This window comes from Exophiala viscosa (genome assembly GCF_022695815.1).
Source record: "Exophiala viscosa unplaced genomic scaffold EDD37scaffold_2, whole genome shotgun sequence".
NCBI lineage: Eukaryota > Fungi > Ascomycota > Eurotiomycetes > Chaetothyriales > Herpotrichiellaceae > Exophiala > Exophiala viscosa.
The window spans coordinates 780,274-806,858 of record NW_026944354.1 but is presented as its reverse complement, the minus strand read 5'-3'; the positions used below and the strand labels follow the sequence as shown (position 1 = coordinate 806,858).

Here is a 26,585-nt window from a genome sequence, read left to right as displayed (position 1 = left end):
TTGACAACTGAACCCTGAATTAAGCATGATAGTCGACCACTCAAAGCTGGCGTCAGGAGTTCCAAAGTATGATGACTGTCACATGGCGGTCCAGAAGCTGTCATGTTTCATCACCTCGACAATGGGATTCAGACGAAATTCGTTCACTCCTGGACCGACCTGTCACGATGCTCGTGACATCGGACTGGTCGAATGTGGAAGTTGAGTAGAGAGGATAAGCTGTGGCATGTTCAATTAAGGTCGTACAGACGAGCAAAATGCTGTGGTACTCGTAAAGTTTTCGATGAATATGGTGAAATCCCCATAGGCAAGAACCCTGGAGACTTGAGAACAAGCAAACGACTTCTGTCATCCCTTTACCTCCTCCCTTCTGGTTTATGCGTTGTACAAACACGTGCATCAAATGTCGTGACCGATCAGTTGGGAACTTCGTGTCACTGAGACGAACAGCAGCTCTTCACTTCATCTCACATGTCGATTATGAGGGCCACGCCGGTACAGAAGGAATCGAGGGCTTCGGTACAGAGGACGTTTCGTTTGCCATTATCACATTATCGTTTGGTGGAATGGTATCTCCTACTACCGGTGCTAACCAATATACTCCTCCCACCAGAGTACGTTCATGTATGCGCTTACCATAGACCCAACCCTATACTCCATGCTCTAGTACCATCAATCGCTCATTATGATCATTATTGTGCCGTTACCATGACTTTTGGTGGTGCTTCAGTCTTTGCTGTCAGGTCGATATCAAAATCCAATCCCCACCGATCAGCAAACCCCTTGCACACATCTTGACAAGTCTTCGCGGCCTGCCTTGTCTTGCACCGTCGGTCCCAGTCGCCCGTCTGAATGAGCATAATGCTATTCTCCACCAGCTCTTCGTCCACCCGCATGTCGTCCACCATGTCACGCACTGATTTGAGTTTGCGTGTCGCTGCTGTGGCTGCCAGACGAAACTCCTGAAGCAAGTCGGTAAGTGAGCGGAGGGTCTGGCCGAGCTCTTCGGTTTGAGAGGCGAGAATCTGTAAAGACAGGAGAGGATTTTGTGGTCGGAGAAAGGGCACACTCGAGCTCAATGTGTTGATTTCGTCGACGAGTAGATCGAGCATTTCTTCGGGTAAATTCAAAAACCCGCCGTACATGAGTGAATGGCTTTGTGTGAACAGATCTCGAGTTGTATGTGTCCGGTGTGAGGACATTGATGTATATGCCGTGATCATACGTGTGACGCCATATTCGATGTTCCCTTGCGGGCCAAGTTCTTTCAGGTTTTGAATTGTTCTTTTGACGGTCCCTCCACCCTCGCTCACTGCGTCTTCCGGATTGACACACATGCGTGTGAGCTTCTCGAGCTCACGCATTCGTCTTCGAAGGGCAGGCGGGAGAGACTCTTCTTCGTCCTGTTCCGCGTCGGACTCGGGGCCATATTCTGACCCGTCGTAGGCCGACTCGTGTCTCTGGTGGCCTCGTTCGATGTCTGTTCGCGGCTTGGGTGGCGGGTGCATCGCAGGTGATAACGAATCATGTTGACCGATGTGAGGACTCTGCACCACCATACCAAATCCGAAATCGTGCATGTCATTCATGTAGTATGGACTTTGTAGGCCGTTCATCGACGTATCCTGCTCCACGGCTCCCTCTCTCAGACCCTCGAGGAAACTCGACTGACCGTCGTCCTCTTCGTCCCAAGCCTGTCCTAATTCGTCTGCAAGATTCCCAGGGCCTTGATCATCCTCTGTACTCCTCGTGCTGATAACGCTCGTCCGACTCGGCCGGCGTTGTTGCTGCGAGAAGGAGGGCGGTCTGGAGGATTTTGAGGACATGGGTCTGGGTGTCATTGGAGATCGTGGCTGGTAGGAAGTCTGGGAAGTACGTGATGAACGTCTCGAGTAGGTAGTGCCATTAGTCGTGCCGCTCGTGTAGGGACTTGTTGGTGTTTCTTGGGACGTGGACAGTCTAAGCGATCTGCGCTTTCGCGAAGGAGTCGAAGGTGAGGCGGGTGGAGATATCATCGTCATTGTGTTTCATGCGAGGCTAACATGCAGGGAAGAATCAAACAAGGATCCTATTCGTTATCATGCACAAAAGAAGCATGCTTCGAGGCTGCCAGGTGAGTTACTTCAACACATTGAATGAAATGAGGAAAGAACCAAGGATGACAATATTGATTAATCGCCCCAATTGGGGAGAGTGACACGCGGAACGGCGCGTTTCGTATTCAATTCATTTTCCCCCACACTCAACAGAGTTTCATGGCGTGTAAAGCTGCATAGATACTATCGTGTACGGTATTCAATGCAGTCTTTGTATGGTCCTACCCAGCAAGGTCAGAGCATCGCATCAACATGCCGACCATAAGAAGAGTCCAGCCATCGGACTTGTTACATCTCAATTTATGCAATCTCGACCCTTACACGGAAAATTATGACCTGAATTTTTATCTCACATATTTAATGAGATGGCCGTCACTGTTTCAGTGCATTGAAGAACATGGCCAAATCGTCGGATACATTATCGGCAAAGTCGAAAACTCCCCAGCACATTTGCAGTAAGTTTATCTTCACTTGTTGTCAATAACAAAATCTGAGTGCCCTGCTCACAGAGGAACACCGCACTACTTGCCATGGCACGGCCATATCACGGCCTTGTCAATAGCGCCACAGTATCGACGACTCGGCTACGGCAAGCTCTTGAGTGAATCGCTGGAAACGGCATGCAATCAGCAAAATGCATGGTTTGTGGATTTGTTCGTCAGACGAAGCAACCGGAACGCCATCAAGATGTACGAAAGTATGGGCTACTCAACGTATCGAACAGTGGTGAAGTACTATTCGGATGATCCGACAGGGCTTTCGAAGGGTGGAGAAGATGCGCTGGACATGAGGAAACCACTCGACAGAGATAAGGACCACCAACATGTCCGGGAGAATGGCGAGAGTTTCAAGGTCGAGCCAGATGATGTTTTCTAGGTGATGAACAGGCTGGACAACGACTTGATGAATGAACTCGAGTCCGATCATCTCACACCCGACGAGAAAGCAGACCTGGAGGATAGCTTGATCGGCATGACATTTGATGGTCATGAATAACTAGTGGTTGTCTTCTGAGCATCAAGACGTGGCGTCAAGCACGCTGTAATCAAAGTCGTTCCTACTCATTCCGCTTCAAGTCATTCGGTCCAAAGCTCATAGGCAGCAACTCTCCGATCGTCATCTTGACCACGTTCCCACTCAACCCGTCCTTGCCGTACATGTAAATGGGTAAATCCCGCGAGGTTGCGAACTCGTTGATGAATTGTCTGCACATCCCGCAGGGGCCTGCAAGTGACATTCATCAGTCGATTTGCTCCAAGCATAGCTTATTCAGCAAGTTGATTGTGCGAATAGATCAGGACTTACTAGCAGGCGGATCAATATCGGTGCTCACCGCGAGAGCGCGCATGACGGGCATATCCGGACGTTTGATCGAGGCGACGATGGGTGCAATGGCACATCGTTCTGCGCAGATACCGACTGGTGTAGCAGCTACCTCGACATTTGAGCCTGTATGATATGCGCCGGTTGATAACAGAACACATGCTCCGACGCGGAAGTTGGAGTATGGACCTGTAGATGTATCAGCCGCTGCTCGTCGTTGCGGACATGCGCCGTGAAGTATGAGGCTTGAGAAGACATTGGCACCGCTCAGCAGTCTGACATGGCAGCAGCATCCTCAGACAGAGCTTCAAAGCTTTTTGACTTCCCGCCATGGACCATGGAGGTCGACATGGGTCCCAGTGATAGTGTTCCCAGAGATAGCACTTACAGTATGCATATTCCTTGGCTGAGATTGCGCGCTCTGCCAGCTCTTGAAGCTCATCTTTCGACAAGGGCGTTAGGCTTTCTGGATTTGCCATTTCTGGGTATAGATCACAGGTATTGAGTATATCTACAGGTTATGGCGATAGGTTTGTGTCATGTTAAGTCCTTCAGCCTTGCCAAGTCTTCATGATAAGACGAGGCTGGATATCGAGGAGTACTAAGAAATGGCTGTAGCCATTTACGCTGCAGATTCAACTAATATGATTGAGTTGCAAGCGGGCTTATAGTATGATTGTTGAATGCCGCTACCTACTAAGTAGCGAGATATTATGTCTACAGTTGAGCGGCGTCTCGCCAGCAATACTCCGTCTCCTAGCCTCGAGTGAAGTCTTCGGGCTCTGCAGCCTTGACTCCTGCCCCTGTCCATTGAGTGGGACACCCAAAGCTGAGCCCGCAGACAGGAGTTCTCCTGTAGTTTGCGGGCACCCAAAGCTGAGTAAGGGACTGTGCCAACAAGATTGAGTTGGTTGGTGAATGGCTGAGAGGAGTTCGTCGTGTTACCACGGGTAACAACCAAACCGAAAGTGTCACATGGACCTCGTGTCACCAAAGACCTGTCCTCTCAATATCGATACATGGCTCTTGTCTACGGCCCGGCTGAAGCTCAACTTCCTCAGAAGATCAGAGACTCTAGCCCATCGCTTTGACTTTTCACTTGTCTTCGTCCTTCGGAGGTGCCTTCTTCCTGCTTTCGAGTATCTGATCGACCACACCAAGGTCCAATGCTTCTTGTGCGCTCAGGAAGTAGTCCCGTTCCATCATCTTCTCGATTTCTTCCAGTGTCTTTTTCTTTTTCCCCGTCAAGTGTCTCTCGTATATTTGGTTGAGCTGTGTCCTGACTCTAAGGATCTCCTTCGCATGTATAGCAATGTCCGCCGCAACGCCAAAGTAGCCGCCGCTCGGTTGATGTAGCATTATGCTTGAGTGAGGTAAACAATATCGTTTTCCGGCACTGCCGCCAGCAAGAATCAGACTACCCATTGAGGCCGCCTGACCTAGGACCAGAGTCGAAACTTCGGGGACGATGTAGTTCATGCAATCGTAGATCGAGAGGCCTGCAGTGACAGATCCTCCAGGTGAGTTGATGTACATGGAGATAGGTTGATCGCTTTCGGACTCGAGGTAGAGTAGTGATGCGGTGACAGTCGCGGCCATCCGGTCGTCGACTTCGCCATAGACAGCGACAATTCGTTCTTTCAGCAGCCGACTGAATAGATCTGTGGTGTGGCTAGCTCCGGCTATCTGTTCTGTCACGAAGGGTACGGGCAGCCAGCTGCGCGTGGGTGGGACATCTCGACCGGAGTACTGGCGCCGTTGCGGACCATGCTGCACACTGGCGCTGCACGCTCTAATAGACAGAGGCGCATACAGTCGCGGAGCTGTCCGGACGAGATGGCGCATGTTGTCTTGAAGTTGCGGAGGTTAAGTTCTTGCGGACAATGAGTATTTCAATGTTGGCATGCGCTCTGACCCTATGCTCGGCAGTACCTTGTTACGGCAGACCAGAGTATCTCCGATCGCGAAAGACATTGGCCGGCCTCGCCGGATTCAACGCGCATATGTGAGGTGTTTCATACGAACACGCGGCGGACAGACAAGTTCTTTTACAGTCATGGATGGCTGTGCACTACTCAGCAGTCCGTGGAGGATGTAGATGAAATGGCAGAAATGACATGAGCGAAAGCCTGATGTACAAGAAGGTCCAAATGTAGGATCACCTGCAAGCTCTACCAGGACTTGCTAGACAAGACACGATAGTCGTGGTCTGGTAGATCTTGTCCAGACTACATTGCATCTTCACGTAGGACGCGCGCGTGCAGCGGCAATCCTCGCCAGGACATTTGCCATGGTCGGGGATGCTGGAGAAGTGGTCGGCAGTGGTCGTCTCAATAGCACGCCCAAACTTGTCTTCATGTCCAGCACCACCACATCATCATCTTCCTCGGGAGGTTCCCTCTGCTTTCGCTTCCTCGGGCGCCGGTTTTCGTCGCTCTCAGGCGAGAGACTTTGCAACTCAATACCATCGGTTGTCTCACCCGTTGCACGTTGCGGCCTCAGTCGGCCTTCTTCCTCTGCTTCGATATCCTGCTGCGGGGCCTCGGCCTGCGGTTGTACCTCTCCCGAGAGTATCTGCTTCTCATAACCAAGAACCAGCATGAGCATCTGCAAACCCGAGATGACCAAGTCAAAGGACAACAGCCTCCATCGAGAAGAGGCCAACTCCCCCACAAAGTCCACGATCAGCCCTCCGTGTAATGGTTTCGTACTCGTATTCGCATTCAGAAGATGTGTGATGAAGCACACGACGTTGACAAAGATGACGGGCGTCAATTGAGTAGTGCCAGGGGGCCGATATTGTACATGGACAACCTGCGATACAGCGCGCAGCATCAAAAGGAAGGTGAGGTTGTCGCAGAGGTATAATATGCCCACTTGCAGGAAGATGAGGCCATCGAGGGTGCGCAGGAAGGACTCTATGTGGTCGGTCTTCTCATGTCGGGCGCGTAAGCCTCTCTCAACTGGGGAGGAGGCTAGGATGTCATTATTCATGGAATGGGAGGGAAGAGCTCAACGTCAGTGTATCATTGTAATTTCAGATACATAGATCGATCCGGTTCGCGGTAAACATGTTCAATGTAAGAAGCACCAAAAGGGAACAACCCCATCAGCGTCACCGGCGACACGGGAGAAACCCCAAAATGCCAATGTCATCACGTGGAAAGTGCTTCAGCCTTCCCAAAACCTCAACCATCAAGTCGTCAACCTCTAGATCGTCATTTCATCAAATCATCAATCATCCTCAGGAACCGCCGCTCTCTTCCAAGCTGGGTCGGCCTCATATCAAGCATGATGGAGCCATATTAACAGGCGCGGCTCGAGCATAGTTCATATTTCATCTGATCTAAATCTGCTATCTGGTAAACTCGCCAAAATATACTTTGTTGTCCCATTGTATGGCAGGATCACCCTCCTTCGTCCTCACTGGACAACTTCTCCCTGTGCATGCACGTGCTGGATCATGAATTTACATCGTCGGTGTACTCCCTATCAGACGGTGCCACTTTTTCTGGCAAACAGGGTCGCCGGGACTCTCGCCTGGCAGCGGTCTCGAAATGTGTCAGTGATGAAGTTGTCCACTTCGCTGGTCATTAAGACGAGTGCTTGCGCCTCTTTCAGAGTAAGTGTCTGATCACTCAGAGCGGGAGGGGAAGACATCGGTATTTGGGGTATAGACTCGACTATCTGATAAGTCAACCTATCTGCCATAATGACTGCACCCGTCCGACCTGACGCCCACCCACCCCACAAAGACATCAATTGCCAGTCTCAATGAGACGTTATGCACCGGATAGTGTTGCACTTGAACGACTTACCACGTGTTGAAAGGTGTCTCCGACCAGGGGACAACGCAGACAAGATGCTGACAACCACATAGCTCTGCCAGAGCCTTCAATCGTACACATGCACATATGTATCGTATATCGCCAACGCCGTGTAAATGCAAACCGTCTGCTCCGAGCCATTCTAGGCATTGTGGAAGAGGAAATTCCTGAGCGAATCCCAGTGATCGCTCTGAACGTAACTAATCGCTAGTCAGCTTTTCTGCGCCGGAAAAGACGGAATAATGGAGAAATACATGTATTTCATGCTGCTTCTTAAGCTGGGTTGGATGGATTCTGGCTGGAATCTGAACAAGTACCTAGACGACCGAGTATCAGTATACTCAATCTCGAAATGTTGTGGCAGTATCCTTACATCACGAAAGCCCAACTCAAGCTGGCGAAGACGGGCCAAGCATTCTTCTCGACCATCGCTTTGGTCTCCGGAGCCAGCCGTTGCGTCCATAACGTAGGTGTCGGTGTGGAGCTTGTCATGGCGGGTGGCTCAATACTCAGCCTTGCCAGCGCTAGTATGACTCTGGCAAACACATATATGACGATCTGTTGGTTGACACTGTAACCATTGTTTAGCGCTCTGAGGACGGGGCAATCAGCAGACAAAGTGCTTACCCGCCGCTGGAGCCTCTTCCAAAGACGGTATATCCGCCAGCGAGACCAGCGAAGAATGTGTCATATGGTCCCTCTTTACCTGGGCTCGTAGGGTTGAGCAGCCGCAGCAACAACATGGTAGACTTGTAGACAACCGCAAAGAAGGCCAAATTGCGCGCATGTTGTCTTGTGGCTTTTAGGACAAGCCGCACCTTTTCTCGAAGTGTCCCTGATCGGAACATGAAGACCATGACCAGAGCATGCGGGAAACGAACTTTGGCACCGTAGACGGCACCATTGCGGGCAGCTTTGACGATGGCGAGGAGAGGTTGTAGGTCTGGGTTCAGGATGACCTGTTCAATGGATTCCTGGTCGCTTGTCAATAACGTGCTCATATTAGGCGGATATTTGAACATACTCTGAGAGCGTCCATGGCTCCTGAGGCTGTTGTCTCGAGTGTCGCGGAGCGAAGGGAGTTCCTCCGCTGTGGAAGGAGGCCGTTCGTAGGATCTGAAGAGTGCGGAGGAGAGTGTTGTTGTCCGAGTTCACGTCATTGGGCCTAAAGACAGGCTGGATGGCATGTGATGATGTGTTTGGTGCTCTCAGTTGTTCGAATAACATGGAGGAAGGAAAGCAAAGGACGTCAAATGGCTCGGCCACTTACAGCGACAGCGACATCATCATTGAGCCGACGAAGAATGTTTGCATGTGAAGCTGGACGGGCGGGATGAGAATTGGGGGAACGTGCATTTCCCCCACAAACTCCGGTCGCTACGGGCATCAAGATAAATCGAGCCTCTTTATGCCGAGGCTGTTCTGAAGCGGATCAGATTCCGGCAAGAAAAAATATCACATTTTTCGGTTCCTACACTATTGTCTCCTTGCTCACATATTGCAGATTCGCTAGTGACAAGTCAGGGACACAAACATTCCCACGATAGCTGCTTCACCGACACGTCAATACACCCCTTCAATAATAGCTGCGCCATGCGTGACCACCCTGCACCGGAGCGTGATTGCCTGGCCGAGGCGGGATCTGCGCATCCAGCTGAGAATCCCATCCGGGAAAGTTTCTGCGATTGCGAAGACGATCACTGACAACACCGAGGGCGCCGGTAGTAAATCAACCTGGGTACCATCCTGCTGACAGTAGCGAGCGCTGTCAAAGGAGGGTACCCCCGGATTGATGGAGTAGGTTTCAACATAGAATGTTGAATCGCTGAGAACATGTCGAATCAAAGATTGTTCTCAGAAGGCGTTCCCCCTTCGATATCCTTCAAAGATGTCGTGCTCATGATATCCGCTGCCGCTTCGGCTTTTCGTTCACTTCATCTCCATCTTCCATCTCTTCGTCCTCTCCAATGCTGATTTCATCACCACTGCCGCCTAGACTGCTTCCACCTTCGGAGACTTCGTCATCAAGATCCATACCACCATCCATGTCCTCGTCTTCGATGAGAACACCGTCATCACCTTCCTCGCCATTCATATGGTGATCATCAACATCGTCATCTCGTCCTCTCTTCAAACCCTTCATCTTACGTGTCTGTAGGGTCGAGAGATCCTGCTTGCCCAGATGTACCCGGCCAACCTTATCGCCCACCAGATCTGTAACGATGTTCTTCTTTGTTCTTGCTTCGTTTGGCCGACGTCCGTGTTTCATAGCCTCCTTCATGACTGCGGCATCTGCTTCTCGGTGCCGTCCGACTCTGAAATCAAAGCTGGGTCCGATCGGGTCAAGTTCCACTCTGGGTATCTTCGCATCGGTCGATCTCATAGTCCGAATCTTGTACCATCTGAGATGTAGCAGCGGCTTACTCGCAGGGTCAGTCGTATCTGTCGAGGTTGTCTCGCCGGCTGCGATCATAAGAATGTACTGCAACCCAGCCACATCTATTGTTGATATCTCTTCACCCTGGAACAGGTCGAGCATGAGGGACTTGAGTGTCTGGTAGAGCGTAGCTTGCTCAGAGGATGATGTGTCGTCCCATTGCGATCCAGCAAAAAGAACCAGAGGCTTCATTTCGACCCCAATCTGCAATTTCTGTTCGGCTTGAGGCTGGTCGGCCGGCACTAATAAAAGCAACTCCACCATGTCGAGCATTTTGCCATCGTATATGCGCATGACAGTGATATTGTTCGGTCGCTTCTTGGAGTGTGTGCCAAAGACAACCACACCGCAATCATTTTTCAACGCCAGAAATTCTAGAGATGCAGGATCTTCGAAAGGATGGATGTTCTCGTTTTTCTTGTTCAGCAGGACCGAGTCGGGTTTCGTCAACGTATGTACAGTTTTGAGCACTGAGCTCACTGGCTGAGGGTTCTTGGAGCCGTGCAGAAGAAGCACTCGCTTTCGTGATTCGACTTGCTGCGGCTCTCGTGCCTTGACGATACGTGCCGTCCGGGCATTTCGGGGTTTTCTGCAAACGTTAGAAGAGTTGACAGCACTGCGACAGACACCTACATCTCGCGCAACATCTCGACTACGAAAATTGCATCAAAATATCAGTCAATTCCTTGAGAAGGAATGTTGCTGATTTTGAGAAAGATCGCCGCTACGAAAGTCGCAACTTTTTCTTTATCGATAAGGGCTCACTTGAAGTAACCGCATCAGCGCCGCTTTTAGTGCATCTGTCTTCCAGGTGACATCTCGTACTTAGAGACGTCCTTCTGGTACCACATTTTAGAGTTGGATATTCCCCCATTGTTAGTATCCTTCTTAGATTCATGATAACCATACAACAAAAGTTCATGCAGCCTACTATCCTCTGCGGACATACACAATGGTAAGAAAAATGGAGCAGAGCCGATGCAGGAGCCGTTCCATTCGATTTGATCACCTCAATGGGGCTAGGTGTGAAACACATGTAAACCCCCTTCTTTAGCCTCACTCGAGCTTCCATTCAGTCTTCTCGCCTGTGTCTTCAGCCTGAGATAACGCCCAAGAATGAGCACAGTCTTACACGGCGCTGAGTGGTCTGCCATCGAGCCTTTACCAATACTCTTTGCTTGGCTTAAGTATGGACTTATATTCCCCCAAGACACGAAGACGCCTGAATGATCTGTGCGTCGACCTGGTTAATATGAGCGACGACTACACCCGGCTTCGTCATCTCGAGCTTGAACGCGAGGCATCCGCCAGGGCCAGGACGTTATCTGACGGCCTCCGTCGAGTTGAGGAGGATATTTATCGGGCGGCGAAACACCTCGATTGTCTTGATCGATCAATTGACGAAAGGGATGTCAGGGAAGAAAGTATAGGCAAAATGGTACGATCCTTGGTCCATGTAACGGAAGACATACTGGACGAGAGCGCCCAGCTGTTGAGATCTTTGAAGAACAGAAAAGTCAAGCGCCTTATGGTCGCGACGGGCGCAGCACACAAAAGCATTTTATCTGAGGATGAAATTCTCGGATCAATCGTCAAACTTCGGCAAATGATCGACGAGTTCATGCCGTTGTACCATCGAGCCATACAGAGATTCAATATTGTTCCAGACTCTTGGATTCTCGGACTCCTACGAAGATGAAGCATTGCGATAACGTCAAACAATATCAGGCAACATATGGGACAGTAAATGCAGTTCAGGCCATTATCATTTCAATCTGAATCTATCCACCAATACTCACAGACTACCCAGACACCTACGTCTCGCGCAACATCTCGACAACTCAACCTATATTAGAGTGTCAAAATGGTCGCTTGCTCTCGTGTTCCTGACCCAGAGATTGCACTTTGCTTTCCTCGATGGATATGTCGTGAGATGGCTCATTTCGAGGCCGATGTTATTTCACCATGATCGTGACCTTGCTTAAAAGTGCATGTGTCCTGCAAACCCCATTGGTCGCAAGATCCCTGTAACATTGAACCCCATGGACAACTCGTGACACCCGTGTGGACTTCGTGTTCAGCCTCACTCGACCTTCCACTACACTTCTCTCTTTCTGGTCTCTTGCCCTACAGACAACGCCTTACCATGCGACACTTCCTGTGTTCTGACGCGAGCATCGGCACAAGAATCTCAACTGTGCAACTCTCAGCCTCAATCAACAATGGACTTTGACTGGGCCCGAGCCAGAAAACGCTTGTCAGACCTAGAAGCAGATATAAGTGCTTGCCTACACGATTTCGAAAATCGTGTATATCCGCCAGCCGATGATAAGCAGGCCTTCAGCAGGGGCAGCAGCCTCGCCACCGGCGTCGACCTGGTTTACGGCATACTCAGTAACTGCTACTTGGTAACTTTGAAAACCGGTTTAGTTTTCTTCGAGATACATAAGAGGATGAACACTTACGGATTGGTGAGGTCCACGATACATATCGCACAAGACATACTAGACGAAAGCACCAAGCTTTTGACACGCATGGAAAGAAGAAGAAGAGTCAAATCCTTCATGGTCGCAGCGGGCGATAGCGCCATGGTTTCGAGCGCTCGCTCTGAAGATCACATCGCCGATATGGTCTCTAACATCCGGGATATGGAAGAAGAGCAACACAAACTCCACAACAAAATGCTCGAAAAATGGAGGAGATGGCTTGTATTCAAAGGGCGAATGAGCGTCAAAGAAGCAGAGCTGATCATACTCGACCACAAATACCCCGATGTTATTGTGGATGCGGCTTGATGGGATATGGAGCATGATGAAGACTCTTTCTCACGCGACCTGACCCTGATGGCGATCTTATGTTTCTCGCGCACTATAACGTTCCTGAAGGAGGTCATGATGGGCTAAAGGTTCAGGTCTTCAAGAAGGTATACCAGTGACAATGTTGCGTGCCCAGATGTTGCTGGCAAGAGTCATAGAGTGCGCAAATGCCACTTACGAGACCGCGTCCCGGGAGGCTCAATGTCATGTATGTACAAGGGTATAGCACCACCAGATGGTCCTCTCAAAACAGTGCAGTCCAAGTTAGAAGGAAAACCGAAGCTGGTCCTTAAAGCACGTTATGTAGTCAAGCAGTTTCATGACTCGACATCGCAAGCTGGGTAGATTTGCCAGTGATATATACAGATCATAGTTCGAAAATATGCAGTTGAAGTCCACACCCAAGTCCCCAACACCTCGCAGAAAGGCAACGCAGATTGCAGACAATAAACTCTACTTCCCATCCTTCGCCCACAAACTAGGCAAGACACCCACCAAACTCACCAGCGCCAACCACCACCAAGCCCAACCCACAATCCCCTTCTCCAGCCCCTGCCCATACCAATGTCCCGCCACAATCGGCCCAATCGTCCGGAAGGCACTGCTCGTCGCTGCGCCCATCCCATGAATCGTCCCCAACAATTGCGGTCCCGGACTCGAGTTGTTGATCAACAAAACCGAACCCGGGATAGCAAACGTCCGCGCCGCAACTTGCAAGATTACAACCACGACAATACCACACCATAGCATAAAAGTGTGATTGATCAATAGACTCAGATACGGTGCAAGTGCGTAGGCCAGCGGGAAGACAAGTAATGACACGCGGAAGCTGCGCAACAGGCCGTACCGCGCGTTGATGTTCGGATAAAGCGTGAGTTGCAATATGATGCCGACGAATCCTAGAATCGACATCGCGAGACCAATCGTCGGCAGCGAGAACTGCAGACCGCCAGTAAAGTAAAACGGTAGAGCGATCGTCGAACGCTCAGCGTCGGTGCGCCGGGCAGACGACAGAAAGACTGTCCACAGTTGCGCAAACCCGCCCATTTGGAAATCCATTGCCGCCACGGTCGCAAGGACCATAAGCACATTGGGTGTGAGGGCGTGGTAGAATGGTGGTGCGGCTGCCGCAACGGCAGCCTGTTGCTGTTGCTGCTGTTGTTTCGCATCGGGTCGATCTCCATCTGCATCTCTGTCATCCGCTTTCGTCTTTGACAGTGACGAGAGCTGTGTGCTAGATGGCTGATTCTCGTCATCCTCGACGGTATCTGGTCCGACGTCGCTGACCAGACTGTACCCGAATTTACGAAAGACAAGCCGATCGATCTTGTACCGGATGATCTCCGCGATCTCGATCCCACGGTCTCGCGAGAATTTCCTGCTCGCCAACGTCTCTCGCAAAGACGTCCATATCAGGACTGCATCCGCGAACATGACAAGCGCGCAGAACATGTTCGGCAGGGCATAAGGGAAGCGTTGCAGCCATTGCACTCCCGTGTTACCACCGAATGTAGATTCCGCGCCGAATAAGCCAGGGTAATTCGTGACCGGGTCCGCGAGCAACCCGCCGACCAGCGGACCAAAGATGTTGGCCACGTTCCATGCCAGCGGCAAGATCAAGAATGTGCGACTGTGGTATTTCTTCTCGGTGCTCTCGGCAAGGGACGTCCTCGCGCCGCCGACAGTCGCGTTGACCGCACCACCCAAGCATCGCCATATCGCGGCCACAGTGAAACTCCGCGAGAAGGCCACGCCGATACAACTTATGCCCTGGCCCGTCAGGCCGATGAGCAAGACTGTTTTGCGACCGAAGCGTGGTGAATCTGCGACTCGTCCCCAGAGTATGCCTGTGAAGACTTGTGCGGCCGTGAAGATGCCTTGCAACACACCTGCCTCGAATGATATTTGGCTGTCGTCGGCGTCGGGGCGGAACGATTTCAACTGATAAAACATGTACGCCTGCAGAGCAGCTTGTTGGAAGAAGTCGACGAAGCGCACGGTAAACAGGAGAAAGATTTGGAATTTGTTCGGAATGGAGCCCCATGAGGGCGGCGCCCCGGGACGGACTGGTCGTGTCTCGACGTCTCGTCGCATGTTGGATAGTCACCGGCGTGGTATGCGGAGGATTTTGGATATAAACATTACAAGTATTCCCACTGGAGGGGCCCGCTTGGTCGTGTGGAATCGGGGAGCGATACGCAGTTCTTGGACGCTTCTGTTGTTTGTCTTCTTGTTTCGCCTGCGTTCTTGGGTTTCTCCTCGCTCGTTTGTGTATCTCGATCAAGGTATATCAAACGACGGCGGGTCGGTAGGGTCTCAAGCAGCAATCAAGTGCTCGTGTCTGACTTGTTGGTTATTTTGTACAATGCGCACGGCGGGAACGGTAGATAAGTGAACGATTATCTTTTGGGCAAAAGATTAGATTGATAGAGAATTGCAGACGTATACACTCGGCAACAGCCGAGGCGAGCGTTTCAAAGAGGTGGTGAGATGTGTATACAGTGGATGTAAGATGCAAAAAGTGAAGAATCCATATCCATAGGAGACGTCAACTTCATCACGCGCACTGCGGCGCAGTTTACGGAGTCGGGTATTATCCCCTCTGCGGTTATGTCCACCTATCCACCCAGAGACGCAGCCTGGTGACGTGGATAAGAGCCGCAAATGGGGTGTGCTAATAGGCACTGGCCAGCAGGGGGCGCGGCGGCGGCTACTCGTAAGGGTGGACAGACAGTGGACTGTCCTACTAGTATTTTCCCCAGTGCCAGTGCCAGTGCCCAGGTTAATTAATGCGCGTCTTCTTTTCCGGACTTGAAGCTTTGGGGTGCTGTCAAAAAGATTTTTAAGGCCTAACACCAGCTGTTAAGGGCTAGCTTCCTGCTCCTAGATCAGGTCAAATAGGCGATCTTTATGGGTCTGTTCTGGGGAACGAGAGAAGCCCAAAGCCTAGCTGTTACAGTCGTACTGTGCAGGCTTGACTTGCATTTACCCTCCACCCATAGATCGTAGTGGCCTTTGAGTTGCCCTTAGCAGAGCCTCAAATACGTAGTAATGTCCCCATCATCAAATGTTCGATTAAACTCTGTTTCACTGGCAGAAAGGAGGTGTTCATCAAGATGAAACAAGGAAAGACCCTCAACTATACGTGTACACTTTCTGGCATCTTGACCAACCCCATAAAGTGCCACACGTGGTGAAGGGTTCAGGTTCATACGACGCTGGCCGTCGATCATCTAAGATCACCACTCAGTCAAGGGCCTTCATGCCAAGCGTTTGCGTACGCGGACTTTCTGCACGTCGAATGACTTGCCAGTGTCTCTTCGAGGAGTAGGAGTAGGGCATGCACCTAGACATCTATGACCCTATTCTGTTTCGACAGCCACTGCGGTAGGGGTAAGACACGTATACGTGTGACTGATGGGTGTCTGGCAGTACACACACAGAGCAATCACGACCATTCATTCGACTCCGTGATCATTATGTTTGCAGAGAATGCTTCCTCTCTCTCTCTGTCTGGCCGCGATATTGGCATACTGACCGAATTTCGCTGTCGTACGCCACTCGAAGCTTGGAGCTTTAACCTGCCATGTGGCACAGCTTCGGGAAATGATGGACCATACTATAGTCGTTGGCCTCTTGGCTGTGCAAGGGTGAGTCGGTTATGCGGCAATCCATCTGTCTGCTCGTCTGCAGTTGTAATGACTGTTTTGACCCCAACCCTTGCTGTTGGCTTGAAGGTCGGTCTTCTTGGCAAGGGTAGCTTCTCGCTTGTCAAGGTGGATGTGGAGAGATAAGAGAATGGAAGCGCAAAGGAATTTCGGTCAAACTCCTAGATCAAGAGATCACCAGTGAGTAGTATCTTCGCAAGGCCTGCCTTGCCTGTAAAGACCCATCAAACGAGCTTCCTGTTCCAGTCTTGCGAACAGGTCCTGCGAACATATCAAGAGAAATGGTCGCTCATGCATACAAGCTGTAAGCAGCGAGCACGACCCAGGTATAACGTTACCTCGTTATCTTATCTCGTCGCATAGAAAATGAGGTCATCACATTGTCATTACTTTGTCGCTCTGGAAGCTCGCCCCGTGGGATAACTTAGCTGCAGTAGTGTCTGGATAGCCTACAACGTCAACCAAGGCACCGCATGGCCACTGGACAATCCCGCAGCTATTGATGAATCATCAAAGTGCAGCAGCATCCAAATACCTGATATGGGATAGACAATGATAACTCCCCGAGACACTGACTGGCAAGCAGAGAAAAAAAAAAGTTGGCAACAAGGCACGCGACAGGATTTGCCATTTGACAGGCTAACGATTTTCGCGGATCGCCGGTGCGCTGGGCGGGAATGTGGATGTGTGAGTTTTCTCTTATTACGATAGTACCACCACTATAGTTTGTGTTGGTTGCCTTATGGGTCTGCTGGAGATAAGATAGCCTCTTTGACTTACTGTGAGAGGGTTCCCGGGTCGGGAAGCCTCATTCAGTTAATGCGGGCAATATTCACGACTATGCTTACGGAGTACCGTAGTTGCTTTTTCGACCGATCTATCCCGTAGCCTAAACAAGGGTATCCAAACTATGTAAACTCCATGAAATCAAGGGGTAGGTATAGCCGACCTCCAACGCTATGCAGAAAGGACATTGCTGTACAAGTTGGCGGTTAAGCTTGACGCTCTTTGCTCTTGAGGCGGTGCATTGGGAGTCACGCAGGCTCCCTTACCATCGGGATTCGATCACCATCCTGGTCATCCACCACGGGTACAGCCTTGTACCCGACCCCAAAAGGTAGACCACTTCGTCCTTCTTTGCTGGTGGGAACCACCGTGCTCCAAACCCGCAGAACGACAGTGTGGAACGGTCTTGACACAAAATTCCTCGTGGCCAGAACCGTGATCACAATGATCGAGACACCCAGAGCGCCCAGCGTAGCGGCATAGATCCTCTGCTTCTTCTTCGTAGCCTGCTGCCTTGCAACCTCTGCAAGCTTCTGCTGCTTGGCCGCCTCTTGCTCTTCCTGGAATTTCTTGCGCTCGGCCTCGCGCTCTTCACCGGTCGGCATGAACTTGCATGCCAGGTCGTCGCAGTATTCCAGCATGGCGACAGGAGGGGTGAATGTTTGCTGTACAGCTGAGCTACCCAGCACTTTGCCCCTCTTGTCGAGCGCCTCCGCGTATGTGAACTTGTAGGTCGCTTCGTCATGAGCGTAGGCGGTTTCGAACCCACTCTTCGGCACGGTGGACAGTTCTTCCCACGGACCCTTCTTCGAGTTCGACCCGTAAACCCGCCAGGATCTGACTTCGGTCGCGCCATTCCATGAAACGTACATCATCATGTGATTGTCATCCTTCGAATACGTCCACATGGCTGGCTTGGTCAGCGGCAGACCGACCCAGTTGTCGAACTTGTGGACACGGTAATTCATCAAGTTACTCCACCCCAGGTAGCCGTAGAACACCACCTCGCCATCACTATCATACTCGGTCCAGAACGCGTCGTTGCCCCATCCCATCAGCATATTCCCACCAGGTATAAGTTGGAAATTGCCCTGGGATCTGGATATGTGGGTGTGGCCGTCAGTGAAAGGACCTTCGAGGTTCAACAGGCACGTCGCGATTTTGGTCCGGTGGTCAACACTGATGATTTGCCCCGCTGACCAGTCTGACGTTCGATTGAAGCCGTTCCACGCATTGTTGAACAGTGAAATCACCGTGTGCGTGTCGTTATCTGAAACAAACCGCGCATCGTGTTGCGAAGAAAATGAAAAATCGTCGAGATGATAATCCGACTTGGCCCCGTTCAACCGCCACATAATGTGCCCATCCTTGCCGGAGATCTTGTACACCGCGGATGTGTGGCGGGCGGAGATCAAATAATCGCCGTCGTCGTTCTTGTCGATCGAGTTGATGTGAAAATAGTCCCAGGGACTGTCCGGTTGTTCGCCACTTCCACTGACCTCGGTGGTCCCCGGGGGAACCCAGCTCTCTGAGGGGTCGACGTGCTCGAGACTTCGCCACTCAAAAATGACCTCGCCTGAGTCAACATCAACCTCTTGAAAGGCCCCTTCGTTGATGTATCCGAGACCCTCGCATATATTCCAGGCACATAAGTCGTAGACGCTGCGCAGATATTGAGTCATCACGGCTGATGTGCCGTTGTTGATGACTCTAAATTCGTGCATATCTGATGATGCTTGATAGCTAGCGGGCTCGACTGATTTCACGACGCGATAGTGCTTGTCCATGATGACTCCATGGCCGTGGCCCCAACCAGCCATCTGCGTGCCTTGATAGAAACATAGATGGACTTCTCCTTTGTACATGCATGTTTGTGGTGCATGGGCAATGCCTGGGCCGATACTCCCAAAGCCAGTATATACTAAATTCTGGTTCATTAGGTCAGCATGAGGATCAAGCACAACACCAGGGAGGTGACCTTACACAATCATTATCGAAAATATGTACGGATTCCTGAATTTGCTGGTAAGGTGCTAAGAAGTACAGCCCGGGGGCCTGCTTTTCCGGTATCCTGATAAAAGGTGTGAGAATTGGTGCGACCAGATCAGGTCTCTGTAGACTTGGTCAGTCAATGTCGACGTTTAACGACCCTGAACGACTTACGGATCGAAAAATGGAGATGGGTTGCGTGACGTTGTCGGCAGCATTTATCCTCCAGGCAAAGAGGGTTATCAACCAACATTGTAGAATTGATAGTGGTGAGACCCTCATCATCGTCATCGTCATCGTCCTTTTTGCTGCACCAACCTCCCCTGCACAAACTTCACCATGAGAATGAGGTGTGTCCTTGCAATAAAAGACAGATTCCACGTCAAACAGGTAGTCCAGGGAAAGATTTTGATGGACAGTCGAATCAAACGCCAATTACGCGACAAAACATGAAACAAGGCGCTTGAGTTCAGCTAGTTATGCGGCGGCGAAAGAGTCCCGAGGGTTCTTTCACGCCCAGATGGAGTCCTGCCAAGGTCTGTCAGGTCGTCAATTGTCCGATGTGGCGTCGAGGGCGCCGTATGTCAGCTGGTTAGGGGCCCAGAGTATAAGGCCCGTGATCATTTGGGTAGGATGAAGTTTGGGGCTGCCTGGAGAATCTGGTTTGCCACAAGTACAGTGTGAAAGAAGTATTGGGGGACGAAAAAGAATGGATTGCAGGAAATAGATTGTCAGTTCTCGGCTTTGGTCAGAGCCGATTGAAGGCAATAAGATGATGATCCTGGTACGTGGTATCGAGTATATCAATGAGTATTGGACTATAGTGTCCTAGTCTGGGTGACGAAGCACTGACGACGACAATTCTCCGTCTGTTTTTCTTCGTGGATTTTCTAGAATTGCCTTTGCACTCGCTTATAGGCCACCTGACTACTGTTACACCTACTACTGTAAGTGCATGTTGTACAGGGGCTCGAGCCCTCTTCTGGGCTTCCCTGCTTGATAGCCTTCAAATGACAATAGTAGTCGATAGTGGTTGGCTTCTCGGCCGCATTGATGCTTTGCAGGTTTGGGCTGCTTGGCGGTGCACTTTTGCTTTCAGGCTTTCTTGCTAAGGTTCTCACTGCGCCAGGTCGTGGTTCGCAAGAGTTGCATCCCCGGTCTATCTATCGAGGTGGATGTGGCACAAGTTCGTTACACCGGGTGTAACCATCAAATCGGCCTCTTCTTTTTCAATGGTAGGGGGATATCCCTGCTGCCATGGTAGATTGCCAGTCCATCTTATCAATCTCCCCCTCCTTTTGATTTGGACTACTGCACTTGTTGCGATATAGCCAAGGCCGGTCTAGGCGAGATACAGGAATTGATAAGTTGGAGAGAGATTTCAAGGCACTCTGTAATTGGGCCTTAAGGCCACTATTTCTTTTTTGCTTTCTCTGATAAGCAGGGGTAAGCGATACGAGTTGTTGACCACTTTGTAACTGCATGCTGTCGGTGGTGGCCGGCCGACGCGCATGTTCTAGCCATCCATGTCCGATCAGTACCTAGGTATGCAAGGTGAAAAGATGATAAGCCAGAGTCCTGGTGTATGCAGTTGATGGGCTTGAAGCCCTTCATCATAAAGTAAGGTATTATGGATAGACTCCAAAGACGCGCTTCCAGAGTCACCCAGTGTAAGAGGTGTAGAAAACGCTGCCCAAAATCCCAAGAACGCCCCGGACTATATACAAGCCATGCGCCCATATGAACAATTTTGAGAATGTACGAGTGTCAGAAGAGGATGATCATGATGACGTTGCCGACCAGATTGAAGAGTGCTGAGCAAACTTGGGTAGATAATGGGTGTAGGCGAAGGTCGCAGAGAGAGCAGTTGCAACAACAGGTAGTCCAACGACAAGAGCTCTGAAGATGACGTTCATCATCTGTTTGCGGTTCTGTGTTCGACATCGTTGCACGAATCCATCGGCGTCGTTGGATCGAGGAAACGGCTTGTCGGGAACCGGCTCGCCCAGGTATTCGCATAGAGGTCTCCATCCTGAGCTCACTCGGAATTCGAGAAGTTGCCCGGGCGGTACAATCTCGCGGATTTCCTTGTAGTACTCGTTGAATCTGTCTTTGCCGGAATTCTTGAAGTCGTCGTTGAAGAAGTACTTCCAGAAATTGCGCAGCATAGGGGAGTAAAGTCCGGCAGCCCAGTCAAAGTTGGCGACGGCCTTGAGTTCGGGGTCATTGGCGCGCCAATCGACCGTCTTCAAAACCGAGTTGTGCCATGAATCAACGTCTCGCGTGGTGATGATGACTTTGGCTTCTGGGTATGCCTCGATCAGCTCTTTGGAGAATGCAACGGCCGGCCAGTCGCAGACCGCCTGGCAGTGACCCAGTAGAGCATCCCACTCCTCACGACCGAATTTGCCCTTGCCTTCGAACTTGGCTGCGAATGCGTCTTGCCAGCAGAGACAGTCGGGAGGGTTCTCGACGCTGGCTGACATCATGTGGTAGGTGTCTGTATAGCCCAACTCCTTAAGTGCAGCTCTCAACGACGCCGTACCAGTTCTTCCTAAGCCAAGTGCCAGCACTCGCATAGGGACGATTCTCTTGCATTGTCGCCGGTCGATATCGGTCTGATAAGGAGTAAAGATGTCGGTCGCAGGTTTGGGGGTATAAGGAATGCCGGACGCCATTTTTTCTCTCAATGAAGGAGGTTTTGTTGTTGGCGCAGATGTAGTGAGATCTTGGAGCACGTCACAGAGATTGGAGACAACACGATCGCGATGTCCTTTTTCTTCCGCACAGTCGGTAGGTGGAAAGAGAGTGTGAGACTCGAAGCGTTCAGCTTGTCGCCAGGAGATAAGAGACAGTCAAGAAATCCTTGAACCGGTTCTTGAGTTCGTATTATGTAGAATGGTTAAAGAATGCAATGCAACGGGCGTGGAGATCGGAAGCGAATCAAGAAAACGAGGCTTGGAGGCTCTTCTTATGCAGGGCGGTCCATCTGACTCGGAGGCGACAGACTTCGAGCCAAACCCTGACAAGCGCACCCCCGACAGAGGCCCAACAAGAAAAACTCACCTTGGAATAGGAGTACGGAATGACCGTTCAAACGTGGTCAAGGCGGAGATCAACACATGTGTTGGAAAATGGAGATTGGAGAATGAGAAAACTGGGTACCAACGCAACAAATGGATGATTGATACTCACCACCTTTCCCGCTGTCAAACAGGCATTGAAGTCAGTCATTTCATCGGATTTCAAGTGCTAGTATCCAGCACTCCTGGATACATTCGCGAACTGGTGTCAATTAGTGTCAAAAAGGCCACGCAAGGTCCTGGTGAGGAGTGTCTCCAGACCAATCATCAATTCAGCCTGAAATGACGATTCGTGGTCGCCAAGAACGCCACTGACGCCGTCTGCGTTTGTTCCGGTCAAGCACAGTCCGCCAGTCAAATTCGCTTGCGACTGGTGAGGGACGGCGGCGGTGGGGTTCCACGTAGGCGAGAGAACATTTTCTCCCTTGACCTCAAGAGCCGCGTGTACGGAGAGAGTCTTTCGCAACGTCCAATTTGAAACAACTGTCAAGTGATGGAAAAGCCCCTAGAACACGTACACATTGGAGAAGTCGAGACTGAGTCCGAAAGTGTGTCGCTGGAGTCTTGATAATCCATCGAAATCCAGGGATATATGTTCCGGCATATCGGCCGCGTCTCATCATCATGAACCGGATTGCAGGACAGGGGGTCTCCCAGCCAGGGTTGGAAGATGGGTGGTACAGAGTACCACCAGGGTGGTGGTGACGCCTCCTCACAGGTAGCAAACATGCTCATGGCGGGTCATGCAGGCCTATTCTTTGGCGCCCGGATAAGTATTCTCCGGCTTAGATCGCCCATCAGGACGATTCGAAAGAGGTTGCCGAGATTTCCTGGCCCGGAGATGTCGCTTCTGATTGGTTCATAGTCTCCGTACATGTCGGCTTCGTGGAATGTCTAAGGATTCGGCGGTAGGATACAGCGATAATGAGAAAGAAAGGAAAGAAGAAGTAAGTGCTCAGGCGACTAAGGTAACAAGACATATATGCTTTGAGAAAGATCTCTTGCGACTGTTCATCGCGAAATGGCGACATCGTTCATTCGAAATGAGGTGCTATACCGGGCGTTCTTGGCGCATTTTTAGAGCCATGCTTGGCGGTCTGGGCATGCATTTGGAAAGAGCAACCACGGTGACAGTATATCGTACAAGTGCACACGCGAGGCTTTCTTCGATAGATGCTCCCTCAACCTATAAGCTGAGCGTAGCTATTCCAGACTTGGTCCTCCTGCAAACTCTGAACATCCGCAATCCGGAGGCTCGCGGCCAAATCCAGGTCGTTCGCCTTCGTCCTGGGCATGACATACGCCAGATCCGGGACCTCAACTAACCTGGGTCTGCGGATGAAATCAGGTGTTCCCAATAAGGGCCCAAAGTCGCAATGGGCAAGGCTCATTTGCGCCCAAGACGAGATCAATATATCCTTTCCAGGCTGGCATCGTGCCGGATAAAAGATGGTTGTCTTGTCCTCGGTGCTGTTGATGAGTGTGGCCAGACTTCGGATGTAGTGGTCGTCAACCTTAAGCAGGGACTCTCTGAGGGCACCAGCCACGTATGAGAGGGGTTTAGCTTGCACTTGTTCCGCGGGCAATGCTGTGCTGGCAAGCCCGACAAGATGGCCGAGGTAGCTTTCAGGTACTGCTGGTTTCAACATTTTTCTCCCGTCGACCGCCCGAAGACACTGCACGTTCTCGGCTTTGTCGACACGCCCACCCTTGATGCGCACGGCTGTAAGTCGTTGTAGAAAGAAGGCAACCACCGCATCATTTGTTGATACCCGATTGGAGGACTCCGCGGCAAGTTTCTTGAGTTCCACCACCTTCTCGTGCGGTATGCGCCAGTATCTCCATGGTGCATCGCCAGGTTGTCCGGGCGGAGGGCCGCCAACCGCATTCAAAGTCGAGGCCTGGAGCAGCTCTTCATGACCAAGGGCAACCTCACCTTCCTTCAGCGGTGGGACAATCCCGTCGGCGTCCTGATTTCCTTCAGCAACAAGTGCTGGGTCAAAGTCCTCGCCTCTGAGAGCAGTGGCGAACTGGCGAATCACAACACCTTGGCCATTCATGTCGAGTGCATTGTGCGCTGAGGCGAAACAGATCAGCACTCCGCCACGGATGAAGTTCGCCTGGATGATGAAGACCGGCATCTCCGTCCCTTCCGGATACGCATATCCCATTCCCTTCATAGGGGAGAGTACCTCTCCGTCGAGCATGGAGAAGGGGGCGCTAGCATTGATTATCTCATCGTATGAAGGACATAACTCCGTGCAATCTTTGGGTCGCACAGGTGACTTGCCCTGATGTTGAGCGTAGGGAATGATTCGGTACGTGCCAGAGTTCGTGCTTGATCGACCTTCCTTGATCACCTGTCCCGTTAGGAAAGGGTAAGCTTCAAAAAGTTTGAGCGCAGCTTGGTCGAGGGCCGTTGTTATGGCCTCCTGGGTCGTATCTGCTGGCATGCGAAACCCAAACAATACTAATGTGTAGGTGTCCCATACCATCTGTCCAAAAATCCCGGGTTGCCGCATGATGATGCTGTTGTGTGAGTGCCACGTACTCTGCAGGATATGAAACGTCAAAGAGCGCTGATAGGACAAAGTATATCTTGCCTACGTGTAAGCTCGCCGCACTGCACGCCCAATTCTAGTCTTCATATAGGTGACATAAGACGCTATTTCAAGAGTGGAAGTAAACACGAGTTGGCAGGATTCAGGCTAGCACTGTATGGCCTAGTAAGCAGTGATGCATACAGAAAGTGATGTTGCAAATTGTAGCTTCAGGCGCCCCTTTTGGAGCCACATGTGTTGTCCTCGTTGGGGATGATGGTGGATAAGGCATCCCATCCCGCACGAGTGCGCGGATCGATAGGACACGACGGCATGTGAACTTCCAGGTTGTTTATGAGGGGGAAAATTCGAAGCTGTCAGACAGCACGGCTAGTATGGCAAAATTGATCATCCGAAATTGTCTTTTGTCCGTCATTTATCGAATTTTCTTTTCAAGATTCCAGGTTCAACGCACTTGCTTGCAGGGTGTTCCACCGTATGACATTGCAGCATAGACCCCGCACTCCGCCGGACGTGCCGATCTCTTCTCAAAGAGGCCCAACACGCTTGCCGCTTTGACGCCTAAACAAAGACCAACCTGCATTTTAGGAGAGCACTTCAGGAATCAGATCATACTACGTATCTCCCCCAAACTTATCAAGGACTCGACGCCTCAATGATGTGAATTCATTCTCTCAGTTATGCTTTTCGACAAACATCAGCACCTTCTCTACAAAGTCCTTAGGATTCTCCTCAGCAGTCCAGTGTCCACTCTTATCCACCGTCACAACCTCTACGTTCTCGTAAAACTCATTCGTCTGCTCCTCCGCGACCTCAAGCAACAAACTCATCTCCCCGCACAAAGCGGCTGAAGGCATCTTCAACTGGCCGTCTTTCTTCTTCATCGCCTGGTTGTCCTTAGCATCTTGGGGAAAGGCGCGGTAGAGCTCGAATCCAGCCCTCATGCCACCTGGTTGGGCGAAACTGGCTGCATAGTGATCTACATCCCGTGGCGTGATGCCGTTGGGATTGAAAGCGAGGCGGTCATAGAAGTGCTTGATGTAGATCTTCTCTTTGCCCTGGGTGAGTAGTTCGGGGAGATCCAGTTGTTGTTGGAAAGTGAAGTGCCACATGCCCGGGGAGTTCTTGAAGCCAGACTCGTAGGGTCTCGCGCCTGGTAAGGGGCATTCACCAAACATCACTGACTTGGTGTGATCCGCATGGGAAGCTGCGTAGGCGTGGGCGATCATGCCGCCGATGTCCTGGCCGACGATATGAACGGGTGATGTTATGCCTAGGTGATCGTGGGCGACTTTGTACAAGTCATCTGCTATCGTGACCTTGTCGTATCCTAATTTGGGGTGTGATGAGTCTCCGGCTCCGCGATAGTCGCATGCAATCACCCTGTACCCAGCTTTGGCAAAAGGGGTGATGACATGTCGCCATTGGTAAGAGGTGTTGGGGTAGCCATGAATGAGTTGGATGACGCCCTTTTCTTTCTCGCCGAGCGACGGGCAGTCGATCCAATGTATTCGAACTTCTCGGTCATCGTCTACAAAGACATGGCCGTGCTGCCAATGTGTATCGTTAATATGTGTTGGGTTAAGGGACGGCATATTGGTTACTCAGTCGTGGTGTCAAATCCTCAATTCTGGATATGAGGACGATGGCAAGGTCGCTTTTACAGTCTCTCAGTAGGCACTTTGTTGTTAGCAATCCAGCCTTACAGCATTTTGACCATGTTGGATTTGCATAAGCGCGGGGTCGTAGTTCTAGACGTAATGATGAAATGGGAATGGTTGGGCGCGGTGGAGCTGGGGCCCCAGACTTTTCAAACGTTTTTGTAACCTCCACGAACATCTCTTCGTAATCATGATGCGAGAGTGCAGCAGCATGAACGAGCGGAAACGAATGAGATGCGACGGAGAAGCGGAAGTCCCAAAGTACTAGCTAGCCCTCTCGAGCCTCCGAAGTTACCCTCGGCCTACAAGAGCACTCAGTCAAGGATCAAGCAGCAAAA

The 26,585-nt window shown here is 51.0% G+C and overlaps 13 protein-coding genes across 13 annotated transcripts; 2 read left to right on the top strand and 11 right to left on the bottom strand.

The window, feature by feature from the left end:
• Window positions 1-492: 492 nt before the first annotated feature.
• On the bottom strand, window positions 493-2,137 carry EDD37DRAFT_620721 (uncharacterized protein). Its single transcript, XM_062815946.1, has one exon. It carries the CDS (start codon window positions 2,019-2,021, stop codon window positions 693-695), a length of 1,329 nt encoding a protein of 442 aa, XP_062672723.1. The 5' UTR covers window positions 2,022-2,137; the 3' UTR covers window positions 493-692.
• A 5-nt stretch (window positions 2,138-2,142) lies between these two features.
• EDD37DRAFT_230374 (acyl-CoA N-acyltransferase) lies at window positions 2,143-3,116 on the top strand. Its single transcript, XM_062810532.1, has 2 exons — window positions 2,143-2,551; window positions 2,606-3,116. Exons 1-2 carry the CDS (start codon window positions 2,349-2,351, stop codon window positions 2,970-2,972), a joined length of 570 nt encoding a protein of 189 aa, XP_062672722.1. The 5' UTR covers window positions 2,143-2,348; the 3' UTR covers window positions 2,973-3,116.
• EDD37DRAFT_230369 (cytidine deaminase) lies at window positions 2,928-3,992 on the bottom strand. Its single transcript, XM_062810531.1, has 3 exons — window positions 3,808-3,992; window positions 3,402-3,608; window positions 2,928-3,320 (listed from the first exon to the last, which is right to left on the bottom strand). Exons 1-3 carry the CDS (start codon window positions 3,896-3,898, stop codon window positions 3,154-3,156), a joined length of 465 nt encoding a protein of 154 aa, XP_062672721.1. The 5' UTR covers window positions 3,899-3,992; the 3' UTR covers window positions 2,928-3,153.
• A 427-nt stretch (window positions 3,993-4,419) lies between these two features.
• Window positions 4,420-5,462, bottom strand: EDD37DRAFT_230367 (ATP-dependent Clp protease). The gene has a single exon (XM_062810530.1). The coding sequence runs from the start codon at window positions 5,262-5,264 to the stop codon at window positions 4,515-4,517; it is 750 nt and encodes a 249-aa protein (XP_062672720.1). The 5' UTR covers window positions 5,265-5,462; the 3' UTR covers window positions 4,420-4,514.
• EDD37DRAFT_620716 (uncharacterized protein) lies at window positions 5,309-6,507 on the bottom strand. The gene has a single exon (XM_062815945.1). It carries the CDS (start codon window positions 6,411-6,413, stop codon window positions 5,661-5,663), a length of 753 nt encoding a protein of 250 aa, XP_062672719.1. The 5' UTR covers window positions 6,414-6,507; the 3' UTR covers window positions 5,309-5,660.
• Window positions 6,508-7,388: 881 nt separating this feature from the next.
• EDD37DRAFT_646529 (Tim17/Tim22/Tim23/Pmp24 family-domain-containing protein) lies at window positions 7,389-8,285 on the bottom strand (the record flags this gene model as incomplete). Its single annotated transcript, XM_062817745.1, has 5 exons — window positions 7,389-7,446; window positions 7,501-7,563; window positions 7,620-7,817; window positions 7,874-8,220; window positions 8,271-8,285. 5 exons carry the CDS (start codon window positions 8,283-8,285, stop codon window positions 7,389-7,391), a joined length of 681 nt encoding a protein of 226 aa, XP_062672718.1.
• A 398-nt stretch (window positions 8,286-8,683) lies between these two features.
• Window positions 8,684-10,382, bottom strand: EDD37DRAFT_691285 (valyl-tRNA synthetase). Its single transcript, XM_062820018.1, has 2 exons — window positions 10,317-10,382; window positions 8,684-10,272 (listed from the first exon to the last, which is right to left on the bottom strand). Exons 1-2 carry the CDS (start codon window positions 10,328-10,330, stop codon window positions 9,144-9,146), a joined length of 1,143 nt encoding a protein of 380 aa, XP_062672717.1. The 5' UTR covers window positions 10,331-10,382; the 3' UTR covers window positions 8,684-9,143.
• Window positions 10,383-11,752: 1,370 nt separating this feature from the next.
• On the top strand, window positions 11,753-12,800 carry EDD37DRAFT_620710 (uncharacterized protein). The gene has a single exon (XM_062815944.1). It carries the CDS (start codon window positions 11,906-11,908, stop codon window positions 12,476-12,478), a length of 573 nt encoding a protein of 190 aa, XP_062672716.1. The 5' UTR covers window positions 11,753-11,905; the 3' UTR covers window positions 12,479-12,800.
• Window positions 12,801-15,042, bottom strand: EDD37DRAFT_620707 (major facilitator superfamily domain-containing protein). The gene has a single exon (XM_062815943.1). It carries the CDS (start codon window positions 14,591-14,593, stop codon window positions 12,953-12,955), a length of 1,641 nt encoding a protein of 546 aa, XP_062672715.1. The 5' UTR covers window positions 14,594-15,042; the 3' UTR covers window positions 12,801-12,952.
• Window positions 15,043-17,128: 2,086 nt separating this feature from the next.
• On the bottom strand, window positions 17,129-19,705 carry EDD37DRAFT_230226 (ASST-domain-containing protein). Its single transcript, XM_062810529.1, has 3 exons — window positions 19,117-19,705; window positions 18,937-19,065; window positions 17,129-18,881 (listed from the first exon to the last, which is right to left on the bottom strand). Exons 1-3 carry the CDS (start codon window positions 19,237-19,239, stop codon window positions 17,202-17,204), a joined length of 1,932 nt encoding a protein of 643 aa, XP_062672714.1. The 5' UTR covers window positions 19,240-19,705; the 3' UTR covers window positions 17,129-17,201.
• A 610-nt stretch (window positions 19,706-20,315) lies between these two features.
• On the bottom strand, window positions 20,316-22,015 carry EDD37DRAFT_620700 (P-loop containing nucleoside triphosphate hydrolase protein). Its single transcript, XM_062815942.1, has one exon. It carries the CDS (start codon window positions 21,618-21,620, stop codon window positions 20,724-20,726), a length of 897 nt encoding a protein of 298 aa, XP_062672713.1. The 5' UTR covers window positions 21,621-22,015; the 3' UTR covers window positions 20,316-20,723.
• Window positions 22,016-23,009: 994 nt separating this feature from the next.
• On the bottom strand, window positions 23,010-24,860 carry EDD37DRAFT_620698 (transferase family-domain-containing protein). Its single transcript, XM_062815941.1, has one exon. It carries the CDS (start codon window positions 24,545-24,547, stop codon window positions 23,207-23,209), a length of 1,341 nt encoding a protein of 446 aa, XP_062672712.1. The 5' UTR covers window positions 24,548-24,860; the 3' UTR covers window positions 23,010-23,206.
• Window positions 24,861-25,215: 355 nt separating this feature from the next.
• EDD37DRAFT_620697 (soluble epoxide hydrolase) lies at window positions 25,216-26,337 on the bottom strand. Its single transcript, XM_062815940.1, has one exon. It carries the CDS (start codon window positions 26,179-26,181, stop codon window positions 25,261-25,263), a length of 921 nt encoding a protein of 306 aa, XP_062672711.1. The 5' UTR covers window positions 26,182-26,337; the 3' UTR covers window positions 25,216-25,260.
• Between the last annotated feature and the right edge of the window lie 248 nt (window positions 26,338-26,585).